A 22,400-nucleotide genomic window follows, 5' to 3' on the forward strand; every position below is an offset into this window, starting at 1 on the left:
CCTCAAAACCTGCTGAGGTAATATATCAGTGGGTAATTCTTCACAGACATCTGCCTGCATCTTGGCAAAGCTGATAAACACCTGAAATAAAGAACTAATTATTGTTATTCTTTCCTACCAGTCTTGAAAACTACACAAAAACATGGTTTTAGTAAAGTTATAAGTAAGATAAAAATTTTATACTGAATTACACAAACTGAAGCTAAATATTTAAATCTTTTTAGATAAATAACGACAGAGTGGTTATCAATGGACACTGCTCTCGGTGAACTAATGTTATTAGTGCAGTCGGTGCTGTGTCCATTGTTGTTTTCTGTATTCATTAATGATATTGATGAAGGCATATCAGGCTTAATGGTCAAGTCTGCAGATAATATAAAAGATACAAAAGTTGGCATGGTGGTGGTATGCTAGTTTAACAGGATCTAGAAAAATTAGGCAGATGGGCAGAGAAATGGCAGTTGAAGTTTAACATTGGCTGTTGTTGTTGTTATTTTGGTTTTTAAGAGTATTAGCAACTAAGGCCATATTGCTCTGGGATATGCAGTGGTCATTCCCTGACCTTTCCGCTTCCTCCATATTTGGTGGTGACGGGCTCGAACCCCGGTCTAATCAAGAAGCGTGTGCTATGCACTGCTGCTCCTTCCCACCTGGTTACGGAGGCGCCTTAACATCGGCATATGCAAAGTACTGCATATGAGTAATAGTAACCCCAGGGTACCAACTGTGTGGTTCTACATCAAGGTAGTGGAAAATAAAAAAGACCTGAGGGGGGGGGGGTAACTGGGCAGTAAAATATGAAGTTCTATGAGCAATGCAGTCCTAGGCTGCCAGGCCAGTTCAGGGGTTTTTGTCACTGATATAGAGGAATTTGAATTTTGCTAGCAGGAATAAGACAATGGTCAGGCCACATCTTGAGTACTGCATACAAGTTTGGAGTCCTCATTTTAGGAAGGATGTCGAGCTGCTGGAATGGGTACAGAGAAGAGCAATGAGATTGGTGAGGGGGGGGGGAAAGGGTGCTCTTATAAAGAAAGGCTTCAGTTCCACAATATGCAGCATCTGGAGACTAGGCACCCGTGAAGTGATCGATTGAGTTGTTTAAGGCTTTGAATGGATTGAGTAAGCTCAATGCTGATGGGATTCTTCCTCTTGCTCAGATTATGCACATTAGGGGGCATAAATTCAAATTGAGGAAGGACAGTTGCAAAAATAGATGTGCAAAAGTTGATTGCTGGAACAAACTTCCATCTGTTGTTGTGGAAGTGGATAGCTTAAGTAAATTCAAGGAAGAACTAGACAAAATATTGGAGGGAATGGTCATTTTTTGTTTATTTATTTTTGGCTGATGCTGTGTAAGCTTGCTTTCTTGTATCACTTGCTACTACTAATACTAATATTAATTATTTAATAATTTCTTGGCTATTATAATAACATTATTACTGAAAGTATAGTTATACATAGCTTAATGATAATTCTTCATAACAGACACTTGAAATTTACCACTATCTTTCACTTCATTATAATGACACCTTAAAAACAATTTTATTATTTTTAGTATTAGAGGTGTATTCAGTAAGCAGAAGGGGGGGGGGGGTTCTTTCATAATGCAAAGAAATCCCGAGTAAAGGACACCTTCACCATGCAATATAACCAGATGCATTTATTTGAATCTGGTTATACAGGGTGTCTCAAAAATATTGGTACAAACGTTTAGGGGAGGTAGGTAACATCTAAAGGAATGTGAATCGCATAGGAACCCATAACCGGAAACGTCACTGTAAGTCGGTACACGGCGCTGTTCACCAGTTTGCGAGAGAGAAAATTTCTGGTTTACTCATTCAAGCAGTAGTCGCCACACGAAGGGCATGTGCATCGATATACGAACTGTGAGCTGGCAGACATGCACCTGGTGTATGGATTAGCAGAGGGCCCACACGGTGTGCGGCCCCAGGCGGCACAACATCGCTTTGCAATAAATGTGTGGGCAGGTATGGTCGGTGACTGCTTAGTCGGCCCACACCTGTTATCATCCTGCATGAACTCCGCTAAATATCAGATCTTTCTTGAACAAGTTGTACTAGGGTTACTTGACGATGTTCCAGCAAAGGTGAGACGCAACATTTGGTTTCAACATGACAGGGCGCCTGCCCATTATGGAAGGTGTGTTCGTGACCATTTGAACAGACGTTTTGGGCATCGATGGATTGGCCGTGGTGGACCCGTTGCCTGACCCCAAGCTCACCTGATTTATCGAGCCTTGATTTCTTTCTGTGGGGGGGGCCCTCAAATCTATCGTGTATGAATCGCCTGTGGAGACGGAAATGGATCTCGTGGCGAGTCTCGTCTGTGCTGCTGCTACTGTCAAAGAAACTCCAGGTGTGTTCGACCGTGTCCGCTAATCCATGCTGCGTCAGTGTCATGCATGCATCGCGTCTCATGGTGGAACCTTCGTAACATCATGAAATGCATCCATCTCGTACTCCATTGTTAATATTATGTCAAATAAATGTTTGCCACTAATTATTGACTTGTGTCATTTCTGCTTCTTGTGCCTCTGCTACTACTTTCCCATGACGTTTCCGGTTATGGGCTGCTATGCGATTCACATTTCTTCTTTAGATGTTACCTACCTCCCCAAAACGTTTGTACCAATATTTTTGAGACACCCTATATTGGTCACTAGCAACCACTTCACAACATAAAATTAAACATTTTATCAAATTAAGACATTAGACAAATTTGCAAAATGGACAGCTAGCAGAATTTATTTGGAATTTTTATTAATAAACAGTTTAGTAATTGCTACCTTTACAATGTTTTTGTCCCCCACATGGGTCTGAACACCCATGTTCTTTGTTCACCTCAGTATTCTGGAAGTATTGGAATGCAGCTGACCCAGCATATAATGGAAAAATTGCTTAGTTTTCATAACCTCTTTTTTGCCTTTCCCAAAATGTTTATATTTAAAACAAAATAAAATACGATAAGCCTCCAATTTACACTGAGGATGTGTTGTTTAAAATTAGAGCTTAAACTGAATTAGCATAAAATTAAGTCATTTTTGTATGGTGCTTATAGAGATGTGTTACTAAAACTGTAATTTATTTACAATTGCATAATAACCATGTACAAAACAACAAATTATGAACTGATTTTAAAATTTATTATAGATTATTTAAAATTATTTATTGTCATTCTTGAAGAATGTATTAAAAGTTGATTGCCTTGTCTGTAATTTTTTTAATGATGCAGTTTCTTGTAGCAGGACATCATATTAAGAATGACATTCTCCTCATTTAACTGCTGCATTCCAAATTTAGGTTACACTCAGTTATTATTATATCTAGGGTATAACTGTTTAGCAAAAGCAAACTCTTAACAAACTTGAAATTAATTTTTTTTCATATCATTATCTAGAGTACTCATTCTAAACAACAACAAACAAACATTAAGTTATGGATTATGTGAGCATAGCTCATACAACCCAAGTGTAATTTGAAAATTGCATTAGTTGCATTAGCAACTAAGGCCATATTGCTCCTGGGATATGTGGTGATCATTCCCTGACCTTTCCGCATCCTCCGTATTTGGTAGTCATGGGCTCGAACCCCGGTCTAATCAAAAAGTGTGTGCTACGCACTGCTGCTCCTGCCAACCTGGCTACAGAGGCGCCGCTCCACTTTGTGTACTCTGTGAAGCACAGAACTCTGTGTAGGCTAGAGATTTAAAAGTGTATGGGTATTGGTAAATGTGTAGTGTTATGTTCTGACCATTTAGCCATTGGGCCCCTATTGGGACCTGTCATTACCACACTTCACCACGGAGAGGCAGGTCAAGTATACAGTAGATTTTATAAGTACTCTGGCAGGTCTTGTCACCTAGATTTCAGTAGCAAGGGCCTATGTAAAAAAAAAAAAAAAAAAAATATGGGAAAAAACAAAAAATGACAGAAACTGTATCCCTCCCTGTTAGGGGAGGGGCCAAGGCACCCGGTTTGATCACCAATACAGCATGTGGCAGCAAACTGCCTCTGTCATCCTTGGTTCAGGTGTGTTTTCTTACTTGGGACTGAGTCCCGTCTGGGAATTGCAATCCTCTCCTCGTCTCATCTGGTGTTTCTCATAATGGCGGTGTATTGCCAGTCCGGCGTGTGTTGTCATACTTGGGACTGGGTCCTGTCCAAAAGTTGTAGTTGCTTCCCTTGTCAAGACAGTGGCATATAGTGCCAATCCAGTTTCAGGTGGTTGTCAATTCTGGTGATGTCACTCCTGGGACAGGGGCTGGGTTGAGATGTCAGTTTCTGTCAGGGTTATTCGTCTTGATCAGTCCTGTACTGATTTTTTTTTTTTTTTTTTTTTTTTTATCTTAGTGGCATTTGTTTGTGGTTGCAAGGCTAGTTATCTCTCAGCTGATAGACGGCAGTTAAGGTTCTCCTCCTTGCAAAAAGTTCTTTGGCAAACTTGGTTAGGGCTCTATATTCCTCCTCTGTGTCCAGGAGATGAGACTCTTGTCTCATCAGAAGGTACCTTATCCATGTGATCAACACACCTCTGAGGTCCTCATATTCCGGGCATTCAAACATGAGGTGGTTCCAGTCCTCAATCCCGCTGCTTAAACAGTGTCGATCCTAGGTGAGACCGAAATTGGAGAGTTTTGCATTGAAGGGGCCATGCCCTGTCAGTAGATACACTGTATATAGCCCCAGAAAGAATCACATGGGTGGCTTAGGATAAATTCTTTTCAACTGTGGAAGGAACTTACGGGTAATTTCCCTTTTAGTTGTTTCAGTCCATCTATCTTGCCACACCTGCAGCAGATGGGCCTGTAGCTGGGTTTTTTTTCTGCTTTCTAGTTGTTTGCTGGGTTCGTTGTAAAGTTTAAGAAGGTGACGGTTACTCCTTCAGAGAGGAAGTAAAGGGGTCCTGTTCTTATGACTTCTAGGTAGTGAACCATTGAAGCAATGCTTCATCGATGTTTGTAACCTCACACTTTCTAATTTTTTTTTTTCCCCAAGTTATGTTTCTTTCTAGTGCCGCCGATATGTAAAAATGTTTATTCTTCCACAATGTTGATACTGTTGAAGAGGACACAAAGAAAACTTTGTACACACTTCAGCATTTTTTGCACCACGTTCTACCTCACGAATAATTTTGACTTTTTTGAAAATCGAGAGAAACTTTCTTTTGTTAGTAGTAAAGTAAAAGTAAAGTGCAGCCATTATCAACCCACTGCAGGATGGAAGCCTCCTCAACAATTCATACTGAGGGAAATGGACCATAATCTGCCACACTGGTCCATTGCAGGTTGGCAGATCGACCGTATTCAGCAGTCAGGGGATTGAACCCCGGTCTACTCAAAGAGCGTGTGCTACTGCACTCCCGCTCCTGACCACTCGGCTACAGAGGCACCGTAGCCGAGTGGACACGAGTTTGTTAGTAGACATGTTTCCAAAAGAAAGTGTTTGTTTCTAACTGATTTTACTTTAAACTGGCAGTAAAGTGATCTGCACACAAAGTTCTTAGAAGTCCCGAAATAAATTTATGGTTCAGTGAATACAAGACAATCTGTAAATAGGGTAATGCGACAAGTGGAATGCCAATGCACTATTGTATAGCCCCCTTCCCCAAAAGGGCAAGGTCATAAAATTGGCCACTAATCCAATGTGGGTGGTCATAAAAACAAAGTCGCCCTTTTCATTTTTGTCTATTCCAAGAATTGGTTTTTTTTGACTACCAGACCAATTAAGAATGTTTGCATAGTTACCAAAATTTGTACGGGTATATTCATGTAGTACACTCGTTATAACAGTGAGCAAAATTGTATGGAAATATGCGTAAATTAAAATCATTGGCTTTTTGCACATTACACACTTCAGTTATTTCTGTGCTCGTTATAACCAAGTTTGACTGTATATAAAATCAAAGGCCATGCATCCAGTTGACATGCATGGCTAGTGTAGTGTTGAGCCAGTTTGGTGTAACATAAGCACTAGGAAAACAAAAATGAGAGTAGGAGTGTGTTACTGGTCTAACGACTGTGATGAATATAATGAACAACTGTACACACAGTGAGCCAATAAATCAGACTGTCTTACAATGGAGGATTTTAACTTGTGGGGTTGTCACTTACAACAGAAGGAAGGCTTTAGTGAATTTACTGAATGACTGTTTGCTACACCAGCATGTTACAGAGGCAATGGGAGGATCATCATCATCAGCCATTTTCAATCCACTGCAGGATGAAGGCCTCTCCAGCAACTTTCCAGTTCCTTCTGTTTTGAGCACTGGCCATCCATTTACTACTCAAAAACTCATGAATTTCATCTATCCATCTCCGCCTTTGTCTTCCAGGTTTTCTTCTAGCTCCTCTTGGGTACCATTCTGTTATTTTCTTAGTCCATCTGTCATCATGTCTTCGAGCTATGTGTCCTGCCCAAGACCATTTTAGTTCTTTAGTTTTGATAAGAATGTCCTTTACTTGAGTTTGCTGCCTAATCCATGTGTTTCTCTTCTTATCTAACAGTCTGATTCCCAATATAATTCGTTCCATTCTTTGCTGTGTAGTTCTCAGCTTCTCTTCCATTCTTTTGGTGAGTGCCCAAGTTTCACTTCCATAAGTCATGGTGGGGAGTATACATTGATTCATTATTTTACGTTTCAGACAAACTGGGATATTGCTCTTCAGTATGTGACTATATTTCCTGAATGCTATCCATCCAAAATTTATTCTTCTCTTGACTTCCAGCCATTTATCATTATTACAGCTAATAACTTGTCCCAGATAAGTATATGACTCCACCTTTTCAATTATTGCTCCTTCAATCATTATTTCCCTTTCTGTGGCATACTTGTTCATCATTACCTTTGTTTTAGCCATATTCATCTTTAGTCCAAAATCCTTACTAACTGTGCATAACTGATTAAGATTTTCCTCTAATTCTTTGGGATCGTGGCTTATGACCACAATGTCATCTGCAAATCGTAAATGGTTTAGGTACTCTCCGTTCACATTGACTCCTTTCTGCGACCAGTCTAATCTTCTGAAAGCTTCCTCAAGGGCAGCAGTAAACAGCTTCGGAGATAGTGTCTCCTTGTCGAACTCCTTTCTCGATTTTAAATTTGCTACTGTCTTTGTCTAGTCTAATAAAGGATGTAGCACTCTCATATATTTTCTTCAAAATCATAATATATGGAGTATCTATGCCTTGTCTTTCCAGTGCCCGAAACATTGCCTTATGCTGTATGGAGTCAAATGCCTTTTCATAATCCACAAATGCCAGGCATAATGGTGTTTTATATTCATTTGCTTTCTCCATTAGCTGTGATATTACGTGAAGGTGATCCATAGTTGAGAATCCTGTCCTAAAGCCAGCTTGCTCTTTCGGTTGATTCTCATCAAGTATTCTTTCTAATCTGTTAGTAATGACCCTTATGAACAACTTGTAGATATGGGATAACAAGCTAATTGGTCTATAATTTCCAATTTCTGATTTATCTCCTTTCTTATGCAGCAAAACTATGATTGCATTATTCCACTGCTTAGGCATCGCACCTTTTCTAATGCACTTTGTGAAGAGCCTTGCCAGTTTTTGTGTTATGTCTCTTCCTCCCAACTTTAACAACTCTACAGTAACTTCATCTTCCCCCGGGGCTTTCCGATTCTTCATTTTCTTCAATGCATGTTCTACCTCATCAGGAAGAATATCGGGTATGTCGTATGTGTTGCTACTTTGCAATCCATCTTCCCCACTGCTGGTATCATTCCCTCGCTCCTTGTATAATTCTCTATAGTAGTCTTCTGCTATTTGAATTATGCCTTCTCTGCTGTTAATAAGTACACCATTGCTATTCTTCAGTTTCAGTATCATTTGTCTTTCTGTATTACTGCTCATGGCTGCTGATTTAAATCCTTTGTTTTCCCTTAATTCTACTTGTTTGTTTGTTTTAGCCATATTCATCTTTAGTCCAAAATCCTTACTAACTGTGCATAACTGATTAAGATTTTCCTCTAATTCTTTGGGATCGTGGCTTATGACCACAATGTCATCTGCAAATCGTAAATGGTTTAGGTACTCTCCGTTCACATTGACTCCTTTCTGCGACCAGTCTAATCTTCTGAAAGCTTCCTCAAGGGCAGCAGTAAACAGCTTCGGAGATAGTGTCTCCTTGTCGAACTCCTTTCTCGATTTTAAATTTGCTACTGTCTTTGTCTAGTCTAATAAAGGATGTAGCACTCTCATATATTTTCTTCAAAATCATAATATATGGAGTATCTATGCCTTGTCTTTCCAGTGCCCGAAACATTGCCTTATGCTGTATGGAGTCAAATGCCTTTTCATAATCCACAAATGCCAGGCATAATGGTGTTTTATATTCATTTGCTTTCTCCATTAGCTGTGATATTACGTGAAGGTGATCCATAGTTGAGAATCCTGTCCTAAAGCCAGCTTGCTCTTTCGGTTGATTCTCATCAAGTATTCTTTCTAATCTGTTAGTAATGACCCTTATGAACAACTTGTAGATATGGGATAACAAGCTAATTGGTCTATAATTTCCAATTTCTGATTTATCTCCTTTCTTATGCAGCAAAACTATGATTGCATTATTCCACTGCTTAGGCATCGCACCTTTTCTAATGCACTTTGTGAAGAGCCTTGCCAGTTTTTGTGTTATGTCTCTTCCTCCCAACTTTAACAACTCTACAGTAACTTCATCTTCCCCCGGGGCTTTCCGATTCTTCATTTTCTTCAATGCATGTTCTACCTCATCAGGAAGAATATCGGGTATGTCGTATGTGTTGCTACTTTGCAATCCATCTTCCCCACTGCTGGTATCATTCCCTCGCTCCTTGTATAATTCTCTATAGTAGTCTTCTGCTATTTGAATTATGCCTTCTCTGCTGTTAATAAGTACACCATTGCTATTCTTCAGTTTCAGTATCATTTGTCTTTCTGTATTACTGCTCATGGCTGCTGATTTAAATCCTTTGTTTTCCCTTAATTCTACTTGTTTGTTTGTTTTAGCCATATTCATCTTTAGTCCAAAATCCTTACTAACTGTGCATAACTGATTAAGATTTTCCTCTAATTCTTTGGGATCGTGGCTTATGACCACAATGTCATCTGCAAATCGTAAATGGTTTAGGTACTCTCCGTTCACATTGACTCCTTTCTGCGACCAGTCTAATCTTCTGAAAGCTTCCTCAAGGGCAGCAGTAAACAGCTTCGGAGATAGTGTCTCCTTGTCGAACTCCTTTCTCGATTTTAAATTTGCTACTGTCTTTGTCTAGTCTAATAAAGGATGTAGCACTCTCATATATTTTCTTCAAAATCATAATATATGGAGTATCTATGCCTTGTCTTTCCAGTGCCCGAAACATTGCCTTATGCTGTATGGAGTCAAATGCCTTTTCATAATCCACAAATGCCAGGCATAATGGTGTTTTATATTCATTTGCTTTCTCCATTAGCTGTGATATTACGTGAAGGTGATCCATAGTTGAGAATCCTGTCCTAAAGCCAGCTTGCTCTTTCGGTTGATTCTCATCAAGTATTCTTTCTAATCTGTTAGTAATGACCCTTATGAACAACTTGTAGATATGGGATAACAAGCTAATTGGTCTATAATTTCCAATTTCTGATTTATCTCCTTTCTTATGCAGCAAAACTATGATTGCATTATTCCACTGCTTAGGCATCGCACCTTTTCTAATGCACTTTGTGAAGAGCCTTGCCAGTTTTTGTGTTATGTCTCTTCCTCCCAACTTTAACAACTCTACAGTAACTTCATCTTCCCCCGGGGCTTTCCGATTCTTCATTTTCTTCAATGCATGTTCTACCTCATCAGGAAGAATATCGGGTATGTCGTATGTGTTGCTACTTTGCAATCCATCTTCCCCACTGCTGGTATCATTCCCTCGCTCCTTGTATAATTCTCTATAGTAGTCTTCTGCTATTTGAATTATGCCTTCTCTGCTGTTAATAAGTACACCATTGCTATTCTTCAGTTTCAGTATCATTTGTCTTTCTGTATTACTGCTCATGGCTGCTGATTTAAATCCTTTGTTTTCCCTTAATTCTACTTTTCTTGTGTTAAATCTTCTTATGTCCTCTCTGAGTCTCTTTCTAATGGCTTTGCATAACTCAGTATACTCAATTTTCTCCCTGTCAGTGTTTTTCTTGCTCTTCATTTGTCGTCTTTGGTTCATCATGACAAGTGTTTCTTGACTAATTTTTTCTTCTTTGGATTTCTGTTTCCCTATAGGTTTCTTGGGCTTTATCACTTTCAAAAAGTTGTAATATTCCTCGTCGATATCTTGGTCCTCAGCAGTCTGCAGAAGCTCATACTTGTTCTTAAGTTCCAGTACATACTGCTTTTTCTCCTCTTCTGTTATCTCAAAGACCTTTGTATTATTTACTCGAGTCAGTTTTTTCCTTTCCTTTCCTACATCTATATCAAGTGTACATCTTACCATTCTGTGATCACTTCCAACATTTACCTTATTCAGGACGGTAACATCAGTCACAATATATCTTCTGTTAGTGAGGATGAAGTCGATTTCATTAGTTGTTAATCCATTTGGACTCTTCCATGTCCACTTTCTGTTCACCCTTTTCTTGAAAAAAGTGTTCATTACTGACATTCCTTGAGATTCTGCAAATTCCACAAGTCTTTCACCTCTTTTATTTCTTTCACCAATTCCAAAATTTCCTATAGTTCCTCTTTCTGCGCTGTTTTGCCTTTTTCCAACCTTAGCATTGAAGTCCCCCATAATAATAGTGTAGTGGGTTTTCTGCTCATCTAGAAGACTCTCAATTTCAGTGTACATTTCTTCAACCTCTTCATCATCATGGCTCGATGTTGGTGCATAAATCATTATAATCTTTAGCTTGTACCTCTTAGAAATCTTGAGTATTAGTCTTGACACCCTTGGTGATGTACTTTTGAATTCCAAAATGTTGTTTTTAAAATCTTTATGGACCAGAAACCCAACTCCACCTTCACTCCTTTCACTGTTTCCATTGGTGTACAGCAGATTTCCACTTGATAAACTTATAAGTGATTCATTTCTTCTTCTTGTTTCAGCCAAACCGATGATATTCCAATTCACATTTTCTAATTCCTTTTCCAGCTCTAATATACGGGAGGATACAATACTCTTAATCTGATTATCAGCAGCAACTCTTTGTGCATTAAGAATCTGTAGATAAAAGACCCATTAAGTAGAAGTAATCACAGTGTACTGATGAGGGATTAAGGGCAAAAGGGGGTTTTGCTTTGTTAAAGGTGACTACAGTGGTCTCAGACAGTTTTTAAATTGTGTGCAGTGGGTCCAACTGATGATGTTACCAACAGAAAATTCTAAATGAGAAGCAATGCTAGAAACTACTAGGCTTTTTATACCAAAGCTTAGGCCTAAATGGATGTCAGATAAACTGATGAGACTTGTGACAGAGAAGAAAAATGCATGGAATGCATATAAATTACAGTCAAACTTGGTTATAATGAGCATAAAGGAATTGACAAAATTTCCTCGTTATAACCATTACTTGCTATATCAGTAATAGCCGAGATGGGGAACCCCTGGGGCTGTTAGACAATGAACACTTTATATCAGTGATGAGTTAAAACTACCTCCTATTATTTTAAATTCTCAATAACTTGATAAAAAGATAGATTCAAAAAACAAAAGAAATATTAGAGAGAAAAAAATAATATAAGTATATACCTGCATATTATTTGTATTAATATGCTTGTATAAACTACAATGCACTTAATACTAAACACAATTTATTTCTCTGTGATTAAAAACAATACTATTTAATAATAAACACAATTACAATTAGTCTATTTATGAATCTTAAATTTTGAAGTTTGTTTTAAAGATTTCACTTTGATATTTCTTAAGTTTCCCCTTAAAACAGGGATCACGTTAAAAGTCTCATTACTTGTCTCAGTTCCTCAGTCTCATTGTTCTTGCCTCAGAACAATGTTCCACCAATAAGCACTTCCAAAAGTCAAACTTCTCCAACTTCTTATTCTCATGATCTTTAAGTCCTCTTCTACGTCATCCATCCATCTTTTCCACAGCTTCATCTCGCCCTCCTACTGGTAGGTTTCCATTTCATTACACTCTTAGTTGTTCTGCCATCATTCATTCTCATAACATGTCCCAACCAAGCACGTCTCTGGTTCTTCACAAATCTGACGATGTGCGCAACTTGAATAAGATGGTCAATTGAGTTCATGGTTCATTCTGATCCTCCAGGATACATCAACATCTTGTAAGGACCCAAAAACATTTTGTAACATTCTTCAGAACCGTATGTTACAACTGGTCTTATGAGGCTTTTGTATATTCTTAATTTTAAATGTCTGTTCAATATTCTGGACTTCATTAGTTTTTCATGTGCATAGAAACAACTATTTCCCCTCAGGATACGGTTCTTAATTTCATTAGTAATAGAGTTAGACTGGTTTATCTGTGAACATAGAAAGGTGAAATTTTGAACATGCTCAAACAAGAAGCCGTTAGTTTTAAATTTGCAAAGTTATCTGCTGTTCTCGAGACTTCTGTATATTTTGTCTTTGCTTTATTTATCCTAAGTGCTCTTCTTTGTGCTTCACTATCCAGCCTGGCCACTGCTTCCTTCAGTGCTCCTTTAGTCCTACTGATAATAGTGACACCAGCATATGCACAGACCTGCACTGTCTTTGTGTCTATGTGTCCAGTCATTTCTAATTTTCTGACAGCCACCTCTAAAATAAGTTAAACAATATATAGAGAGTGCATTGCCTTGTCTAACAGCAGCATTAATGTCAAAGGGAGTCGTCAACACGTTGTCAATTCTCATTACTGCTTTAGAGCCAGTCAGGGTTGCTTTTATGAGCCTAAGAATCTTTGCGGATATGCCCAAGAGAAGGAGATCATTTAACATTCCTTCTCTGTTGAGTGAATCAAAAGCTTGTTTGAAATCTACATACACTGTATAGGTTAAATAAGTGTATATTGCACTCAAATGCTTTATCCTGTATCTGCCTCAAGATGAAAATCTAGTCAGTTGTTGAGCGATTGGGTCTGAAACCACACTGATATCCAATGATTTTCTCTAAATATGCTGGCAGTCTGTTATAAATAACTCCCAACAAAACCTTGCAAATAATGCTCAGCAATGTAATACCTCTATAGTTAGAGCAAAGCAGTTTATCATCCTTCGTGTGAATCGGCTGTATGATTCCAAGCGTCCATTCATCTGGGATTTTTTCCTCAGACCATATTAACAGTATCAGATTATGTATTCTTCTTCATAGTGTCACTCCTGTTCTTAAGCACTTAACTTTTTGAATTTCTTTGAAGCTAGGGTCTTCAATGCATGGTTCTACTGTATAGTACAATAGCTGTTTTGTTTCAGTCTTACCTCCTCTTAAGATGCTCTCAAAATACTTTTTCCACTGTTTCAGAACCTCCTTTCTTTCAGTCAGCAAGTACACAGGAATTTCTGTGTACTTTCTTTAATCTTCTTATGAAACTTTCTACTTTCCTTCTTGTTGTAATGTTCCACCATTTTGTTGACCTTCGTCCTCAGAGCTTCTCTCTTTTTCTTTCTAAATATCCTAGCTGTGGCAATCTGTTTTTTCTTGTAGTGTTCACTATTTGCTCTGCTATTCTATTGCAAACATTTCACCCTGGCTTATTTCTTCAATTCTACTGCTACTCGGCACTCAACATCTTACTATTCCTCATTTCTTGGCTTTGAGGTCTCCCAAGGTTACACCTGCTGTACCCAGAATTGCTTCCTTTATGCAAGTCCATTCATCTTGAATCTTGTCACTGTTTTCCTATTCCTGCAGTCTTTGGGCCAACTCTGCTTGGTACTTAATTTCAACAACTCTATCGTTCAATTTCTCTACATTCAATCGCTTAGTTTTTTCAGCCTTCCCTCTTGCTACTAGGGCTATTTTATACCTCATTCTGGCTCTCACTAGAAAGTGATCAGAATCAGAGCTGGTGTCCAGAAAAGAATGGATATTTTCAATTGCAGTAGCCCACCTCTTAGAGACCAGTACATGATCAATCTGATTAACTTGACTCGTACCAGGGATTTTCCACGTACCTTTATGAATATTCTTTCTTGGAAACCAGGTACTCATGACCTTAAAGTTGTTGGCAGCAGCAAATTGTGCTACTCTAAGACCATTACTGCTTGTTTCTTCATGGAGGCCGTGTCTTCCAAATAGACCCATGAAAATTTCTTCCCTGCCTGCAGTTTAGTTTAGCGTTGCCTAGTTTAGCATTGACGTCACCGAGAGTTATAATAGCATTATGTCTTTGAAGTCTTTCACACACAGCCTGGAGTTCATTGTAAAATCCATTTGCAACATCATCATCCGCACCTTCAGTTGGAGCACACACATTAATAAAGGTCACATTAAGGAATTTTCCTTTAATTCTAAGGCTGAAAATTCTCCTAGACACTGGTGTGAAGGCAAGTACTGATCTACGCATTCTCTTAGAAATCAGAAATCGTACACCCATGTCTTTCATCAATTCCAGAGTAATGCATTGTAAATTTTGACTTATTAATCACACCTTTACCTTTCCATCTAACTTCTTGGAGAGCAACAATATCCATCTTAAACTTTTCAACTTCCTCTGCTATGCCGTTCAGGGCTCCAGCCTGCAATATGGTACACACATTCCAAGTTCCAAATCTTAATACCAAACTCGTGTCCTTATTTCAAGGCCTGGTCTGTTTCCATAAGGGCTGTCCGGTTTGATATGTCAAGTTACACTTAACGGTTAAATTTTTTACAGGGCAGGGTTGTCAGAACTAGATGCAAAAAAACATAATTCTGACATCATATACTTAGATTCAGAAAAGCTTTTGATGCTGTTGCACATAAAAGGCTGCTGTACAGATTGGAACAGTGTGATATTAGGGGCAAGTTAATGCTATGGATAAAGAGGGATGGTTGAGTGGAAGAAGACAGTTTTTATCAATTTGTTCTGCTCTACTTGGACAAATATTATTAGTGGAGTCTTCCAGGGTTCAGTGCTGGGCCCATTATTTTATTCTATATTTGTATAAGTCTGTGGATGATACAAAGATTGGCAGGGTGGTTAATGACAGTAATTAGGGTATGCTTCTGTAACAAGATCTCAAAAAAATTAGGCAGATCAGGTAAGATGTGGTAATTGAAATTTAATATTAACAAATGCAAGGTACTTCGTATGGGGAGCAGTGAATGAAAAAGACTTGGGGGGTAGTTGTGCGGTCAGGTATGAAGTTCTCTGAGCAGTGCTGACAGGCTGCTAAGAAAGCTCCTGGGTTTTGTCAATGATATATAGGAGTTTTGCCAGCAGGGATAAGGATGTGAATATCCAATTGTGCAAGACATGTACATGTAATGATTTGTCCACATCTTGATTACTGCATAGAGGTCTGGAAGCCTCATTTTAGGAAGGATGTGGATATTTTGGAACAGGTGTAGAGTAGAGTTAATGAGATTAGCAAGAGGAACAAAAGGGTGCCCTTAAGAGAAAAGGCTTAAGTCTGAAAATTGGTGTCTGAAGATTAGGCACATATTAGGAGATCTGACCGAGGTGTTTAAAGGCTTGGGGTGAATTCAGTAAGCTCAATGCTGGTGGAGTCCATTCTCTTGCTCAGATTACACACGAGTGGGTTTAAATTCAAATTGAGGAACTATGTTTGTAGAATAAATGTGGAAGTCTGCCTTCAGCCAGTGGGTAGTTGATTGTTGGAACAAACTTCCATTTGATGTTAAAGAAGTCAGTAGTTTGAATAAATTCAAGGAAGACCTAGACAAGCTATTAGAGTATAGGGACAGGTAATGTGGGAAGTGTTTTTTTTTTTTTTTTTGAATGATACTGCATAAGCTTGCTTTCTTGCATTCTTTGCTACTGCTAATACTAATATTTGCTAGAAGGGTGGGGGTGTCCTTCATTCTAAACAATGGAACTTTGCTGTTTTAGTTCAATCAATTATTTTTTAGTAGATCTGTCCTGTGTGATTGAAATAACCCTTGCATATTGTCACAACCTACTATGTCCATCCCTAGCTGGCTAGGCGCCTCCGTAGCCAGGTGGGAAGGAGCAGCAGTGTGTAGCACACGCTTCTTGATTAGACCGGGGTTCGAGCCCGTCACCACCAAATACGGAGGATGCGGAAAGGTCAGGAAATGACCACCGCATATTCCCGGAGCAATATGGCCTTAGTTGCTAATGCTCCTAAAAACCAAATAACAAAAACAACAACAAAAAAAAAACCTAGCTGGCTGGTGGGATAGGACATTATCTTTGTCATTAACTATCAGATTTTGTATATTTAATTATGAATTGTATGAAACATTATAAGCTTCCAGCTATACATTTTTCCATGACCATTTCACGCATGTGGACATGGTCACTTCATCCCAAACCACACTAGTTTCCTAATTGCCTTCAAATTTGGCAATTAGGAAACTAGTGTGGTTTAAATTCAGACTTCCAAAAACTTCCTACATGGCTCTTGATTTTGATTAAGTTGTCTCAATCAGTTCAATGATGGCATATTTCAGGTAGTAGAGCTTAAAATTTTCTATGATACAATGGTTTATTGGTTGGATAATGTATGTTTTGTTTGGTAGAAAAAATACTGCTTTTGAAGTTTCTGAATTGACTGGTGAGTATGGGAGTTGTCAATCAGTAATTATGTTCTGGATTCGTGGTCTACTTCTCAATAGCACTGAAAAATTTTCCATGCAAAATTAGTTCATGAACCATCCTGGAAAAATGTCCTTTTTAATCTGTGCATTTGGATTTAACTTTCATATAACAGACAGTATTAGTATTGGCAATATTATGCAAGCAAGCAAAGTTTATAAAAAAATAAATAAATAAAAGAAAGAGAAAAACTTCATTTATCCATTCCTTTCACTAATTGGTGCTTAAATTTATTCAAACTATACACCTGCACAACAATTAATTATTCTTTTGCTGAATGAAAATTTCTATGCATCTATCCTGCAGCCATCCTTTTTTAGCAAGAGTAAAGAAGAATAAGCATTTTTAGTTTACTTAGTCGGCTAAGGTAAAGAAAGCCAACACGAGAACAACGAGAAACGTTGGATAACTTACGTGGAAAATTAGTTTCCCGACATCGGACTCTAGCGCTGCTCACTCGGTAAACAGACGGTAGGTGTTACTGGTCTGGAGCCAAAATAGAGGACATATTGATTGACAGGTAGGTGTGGCAAACAATGAAATGATTGGTGGTGGGTGCAATAGATGACAAGCTACTGTGTAGTCATTGGTTGGCATTATAATGTGTATTTATGAGTAAAGAATGGTGCATAATAGTTTTGTAATGAACGGTAAACAGGTAATAGTAGCGATGAATCTTAAAGATTGGAAGAATTTGTAAGGAAAATAAAATGTTGGTTGATTTTTTGATGAAAAGTAAATTAATAAAAGTTTCAATCTGTTCATTTTTATTTTCTTCTTTATGTTTTTTTCTCATTATTAAAAGCAGATTTTTGGAGTTCATGAGTGTTTTTACTGTACTGTTGATTTAGGTTTGGTTAGGAAAAAGGGAAAAGGTTTATTTATTTTTCATTATATTTCGTAACCTAACCTTAAACGTTAGGTTATGAAATAATAAGAAAAGAAAGATTCTTTATATATATAGTGAAAAGCTATTGAGGTGTTGATTGACGTTATGATACGTGTGTATCCGCACGAGTGTATTTAAAAATAAAAGTACAGTAATAAAAAATAATATTTTGTTAATAAACAATTTAAGCACTAGTCCACCCACGATTCTAAAAAAAAAAAGGTTGGGTGACCCCCTCCATTTCGGGAGGGGTTCAAGCTCCCATGGGATTCAAGTGGAGGTAACCTGACCTTTTTTCATTATTAGGGCATATTACTGAACAAGAAAATAAAAATACAGTCATAAAAAAAATTTATTTTTTTATGAATGCATTTCTAAATATGACTGTGATTGTAAAGAAAAAAGGTTAGGTTACCCCCTCCACTTCAGGAGGGGTTCACGCTCCCATGGGATTCAAGTGGAGGTAACCTGACCTTTTTTCACCATTATGGAAAGCGATCATTAGGGCAAGTTACCATTAGTGCTTCTGGGTGCTACTAAAGTGATACTAAACCGATGTTATTGTGAGTTGTGTTGGCGCACCAATCAGCACATAATTTTCCATGCCTACCTGTCACTCAATACATCGTTCTAGACTTTGCTCCAGACCGATAACACCTATTGTCTGTTTACCGAGTGAGCAGTGCCAGAGTGCCGTATCAGGAAACTAATTTTCCACGTAAGTTATCTGACATTTCTCGTCATTCTCGGGTTGCCTTTCTTTACCTTTGCCACTTAGTCTTTTAAAATCATTATACACTTCAATTAGGGTTCGAAACAGATGCCTAGTTTCCAGTGGCAGCAATTTATGGAACCCCAGTCTTTCCTGTTAAGAATAACCATTCATGCCCCCCAATTAATCTTGCTGCCCATCTCAGCAACCTCACCCTTTCCAGCAGATTTATGTCCTTTCTAAAATAAGATTCCCAAAGCTGTATGCAGTATTCCCTATGTGACCTAACCATTGCTGTATATAATAGGATAATCACTTCATTATCCCTGCTGACAAAGTTCCTGCATATCATTGACACAACCCCATGAGTTGCCCATCTCTGCACCCTTTCCAGCAGATTTATGTCCTTTCTAAAATAAGGTTCCCAAAGCTGTATGCAGTATTTCAGATGTGACTTAACCATTGCCTTATATAAATGGGATAATCACTTCTTTATCCCAGCTGACAAAGTTCCTGCATATTAGCATTAGCATTAGCATTAGTAGAGGCATATGATGCAAGAAAGCAAGCTTATGCAGCATCAGCCAAAAAAAAAAAAAAAAAAAAAAAAAAACCCCGCTCCCATTTCACCCCTCCGTTCGTTCCAAATACCTGTCCAGCTCAGCCTTAAATTTATTCAGGCTATCAACTTCCACAACAAAGGACGGAAGTCTGTTCCACCAACCAACTACCCACTGGCTAAATGCAAACTTCCACACATCTATCCTACACCTGTTTTTCCTCAATTTGAATTTATGCCCTCTCAGGTGATTATTCTGAGCAAGAGGAAGAATTTTATCAGCATTGAGCATGCTCAAACCATTCAAGACTTTATACACCTCAATCAGATCACCTCGCAGGTGCCTAGTCTCCAGACACTGTGATTTGAAAAATTTAAGCCTTTCTTCATAAGAGCAACCCCCTTTGATTCCATTCACTAATCTTGTTGCCCTTCTCTGTACTTATTCCAACAGCTCTACATTCTTCTTAAAATGAGGCTTCCAGACCTGAATACTGTACTGACGGTGTGGCCTGACCATTGCCTTATACAAGGGGATAATCACCTCCTTATTCCTGCTAGAAAAATTTCTGTATATCATTGACAAGACACTATGAGCTACTCTTGCAGACCGTCTGCACTGCTCAAGTAAACTTCATATTTGCCTGCACTATTACCCCAAGTCCTTTTCGTTCTCTACCACTGTCAGTGTAGTACCACAGAGTTGATACATCACTCTGGGGTTACTGCTTCTCATATGTAGTACTTTACATTTGTCAATGTTAAACTTCATTTGCCACCTCTCAGCCCATCTGCTCAACCTTTCCAGATCCTGTTGCAGCAGCATAACATCAGTAGCGTCCTTAACAACCCTGCCAACCTTCGTATCGTCTGCAAACTTGGACATTAAGCTTGATATACCATCATCAATATCATTTATAAATACAGAAAACAACAATGGACCCAACACTGAACCCTGAGGGACTCCACTAATAACATTAGTCCACGACGAGTAGTGTCCATTGATTACCACACTCTGTCTTCTCCCATCAACCATCCCTTTATCCATAGCAGCAATTTGCCTCCAATGCCACACTGCTCCAATTTGTGCAGCAGTCTTCCATGTATCAAAAGCCTTTCTAAGATCCAAATATATGATATCAAAGTTATTCCCTGCATCCAGTTCCTTTGTGACTACATCATAGTATCCAATCAATTGGTGAGGCAAGACTTTCCCTTGACAAAACCATGCTGTGTCCGAGCTATAACTGAAGTCTTGTCTAGATGATCCTGCAGTGCTTCTTTAACCAGTGCCCCCATTAATTTTCCTGGAACAGAAGTTAAACTAACATAACTTTCAGTGCTCGTGGAACTTTATACATGCTAAATTCCAAATAGGGGAGAAGTTGATTGGAAACTTCATGTTTAATATGTTGAACAATGTCTGATGCTTAAACCACTCAATGACGAGAGCCTCATTTTGAAGAATTTTATAACTGGAATTCAGTTTAACTACTGTAATAGCCGAATCAATGCTTGGGTTGTGATTATAAGATTGAACATGTTGTATTAATTCTGTACCCGATAAATTAGATTTAAAGCTATTAAAGTGGTAGTAGGCACGTTTGTTAGAAATTTTTTAAGTCCAAAATTTAGCTGTTGTACTACCAATGTAACATGCTTGACAATCTGATTGACATCTAATCAAATATATAATGTTATTATAATCCTGTGTCGTATACTCATACATTTTCCTGTATGAATTAAACTGAGAACCTAATTTATTATAAGATGTAAATATTAACTTGATATCTGTATTCTTAAAAATCTGTCGAAGTCGTTTAGCATATTTTTGATGGCATGGAAGGATGATAAGGGGTTTGTGTATCTTATTCAAATGGTTATTAATATTGTCAGGGTTATTAATATGAAATACCCATTACAACTAATAAAAGAAACCATTACTAAAGTCCATAACAGTTAATCATAAGGAGATAATAAAAGACATCCACAATACGGTAGGTTTTCATGGCTTTTTAAGAGCATTCTGAAAGCTGTATGGGACAACTGATCATTTATTGTTAGACAGTTTGTGTAGTATGACAAATATTACACAAACTGTGTAGTATTTGTTATGCACTTATGTGGCCTTCTGATCTAAATAAGCATGAATGGATAATAAAGATATGCCTCATTCATAGTCTAGTCAGAATGACCTCTTCTTGTCTCTTTGATCTCAAGCTTGAGGCCCATTGAGAAAGTTTTTTTCAATTGCCATAGTTTGTTGACTTGGTCTTACTATTTTTCTTGCCATTGTTTCATACTGCTAGAACATATGAGTGGTTTTTAATCATTATGGGATATTCAACGTGATGTGTCAATCATTGCAATTGCTTCTTTTGCTGCTTTAACTGCTTGCCCATTTCCAGTTATCCCTAATGTGTCCTGGGATCCAACAAAATGTATCAGTCCAGTTTCATCGGTTCAGTCAACTGGTTCATAATCTGCTGAAAAACTGTGTGCGTGCAGTGGTATTTATATTTCTTTGGCTTTGAGGAACTGAGCAGGTTGGTGAAAATTATACATTTTGAGATAGGCTTTTCACAGATATGGATTAAAGCTAGTAGGCTCAGCAGCTCCCAAATACCGTTCATTTGGGAGCTGCTAAGTAAAGTTGGAATTTGGGTACCAAACTGCTTCTCCAAACTTTGGTCTCTGTTTTGAATAATCAGTATATATGTGGGTATACTGTGGGAACTGGACTTCATATGCTGGCGCCTCTGTAGCCAGGTGGGAAGGAGCAGCAGTGCGCAGCACACGCCTCCCGACTAGACCGGTGCTCGAGCCCGCCACCACCAAACACGGAGGACGCGGAAAGGTCAAGGGAATGACCACTGCATATTCCCGGAGCAATGTTTGTTATTTGGTTTTTTTTGGTTTTTTTTTATTAGCAACTAAGGCCATATTGCTCCGGGATATGCGGTGGTCATTCCCTGACCTTTCCGCATCCTCCGCACTTGGTGGTGACGGGCTCGAACCCCGGTCCAATCAAGAAGCGTGTGCCACGCACCGCTGCTCCTTCCCGCCTGGCTACGGAGGCGCCTCCCGGAGCAATATGGCCTTAGTTGCTAATGCTCCTAAAAACCAAATAACAAACAACAACAAACAAACAACAAACTTCATATGCTGAATGTAACTGCTGGAGGTTAACTATGGATAAGAACATTCCTCCTCCCTCCAGAGGAATCATTTGTAGGGTCAAGTTTGCAATATCGTCCAGATTGAGTTGTCTATTTAGTACTACTTCTTTCAAATGCATTCCTGACAGCTGATTGACCTTTGGATGCACTGCTTAGATGATTTTACCTTGGTAGAAACAATGGTTCCAGTGCTGGGAATGGACTTTATTTTGGTAGAAGGGTATATTCATGTGCTTTAACATAGAAACTTTCTACAGGAGACATGCAGAATGCTCTTAAAGCTAGTCAGAGTGCATAGGATTTAGCCACTTGGTTTTGCGGAATCGTAAACTGGTG

At 38.5% G+C, this 22,400-nt stretch overlaps 1 protein-coding gene across 1 annotated transcript in view; it reads right to left on the minus strand.

Moving 5' to 3' along the window:
• Positions 1 to 6: 6 nt before the first annotated feature.
• The window catches only part of LOC150077598 (phospholipid-transporting ATPase ABCA1-like), a gene marked incomplete at its 3' end in the record, with an annotated part of 856,770 nt that continues 834,376 nt past the window's right edge, over positions 7 to 22,400 (minus strand). The window contains exon 47 of the mRNA XM_090386943.1: positions 7 to 81. Within this exon, the coding sequence (XP_090243069.1) occupies positions 7 to 81 (75 nt within the window). The remainder of the gene's footprint in view (positions 82 to 22,400) is intronic.

The sequence above is a fragment of the Mastigoproctus giganteus genome, chromosome 12 (assembly GCF_048544385.1).
Source record: "Mastigoproctus giganteus isolate SK-2022 chromosome 12, ASM4854438v1, whole genome shotgun sequence".
Classification (NCBI taxonomy): Eukaryota; Metazoa; Arthropoda; class Arachnida; order Uropygi; family Thelyphonidae; genus Mastigoproctus; species Mastigoproctus giganteus.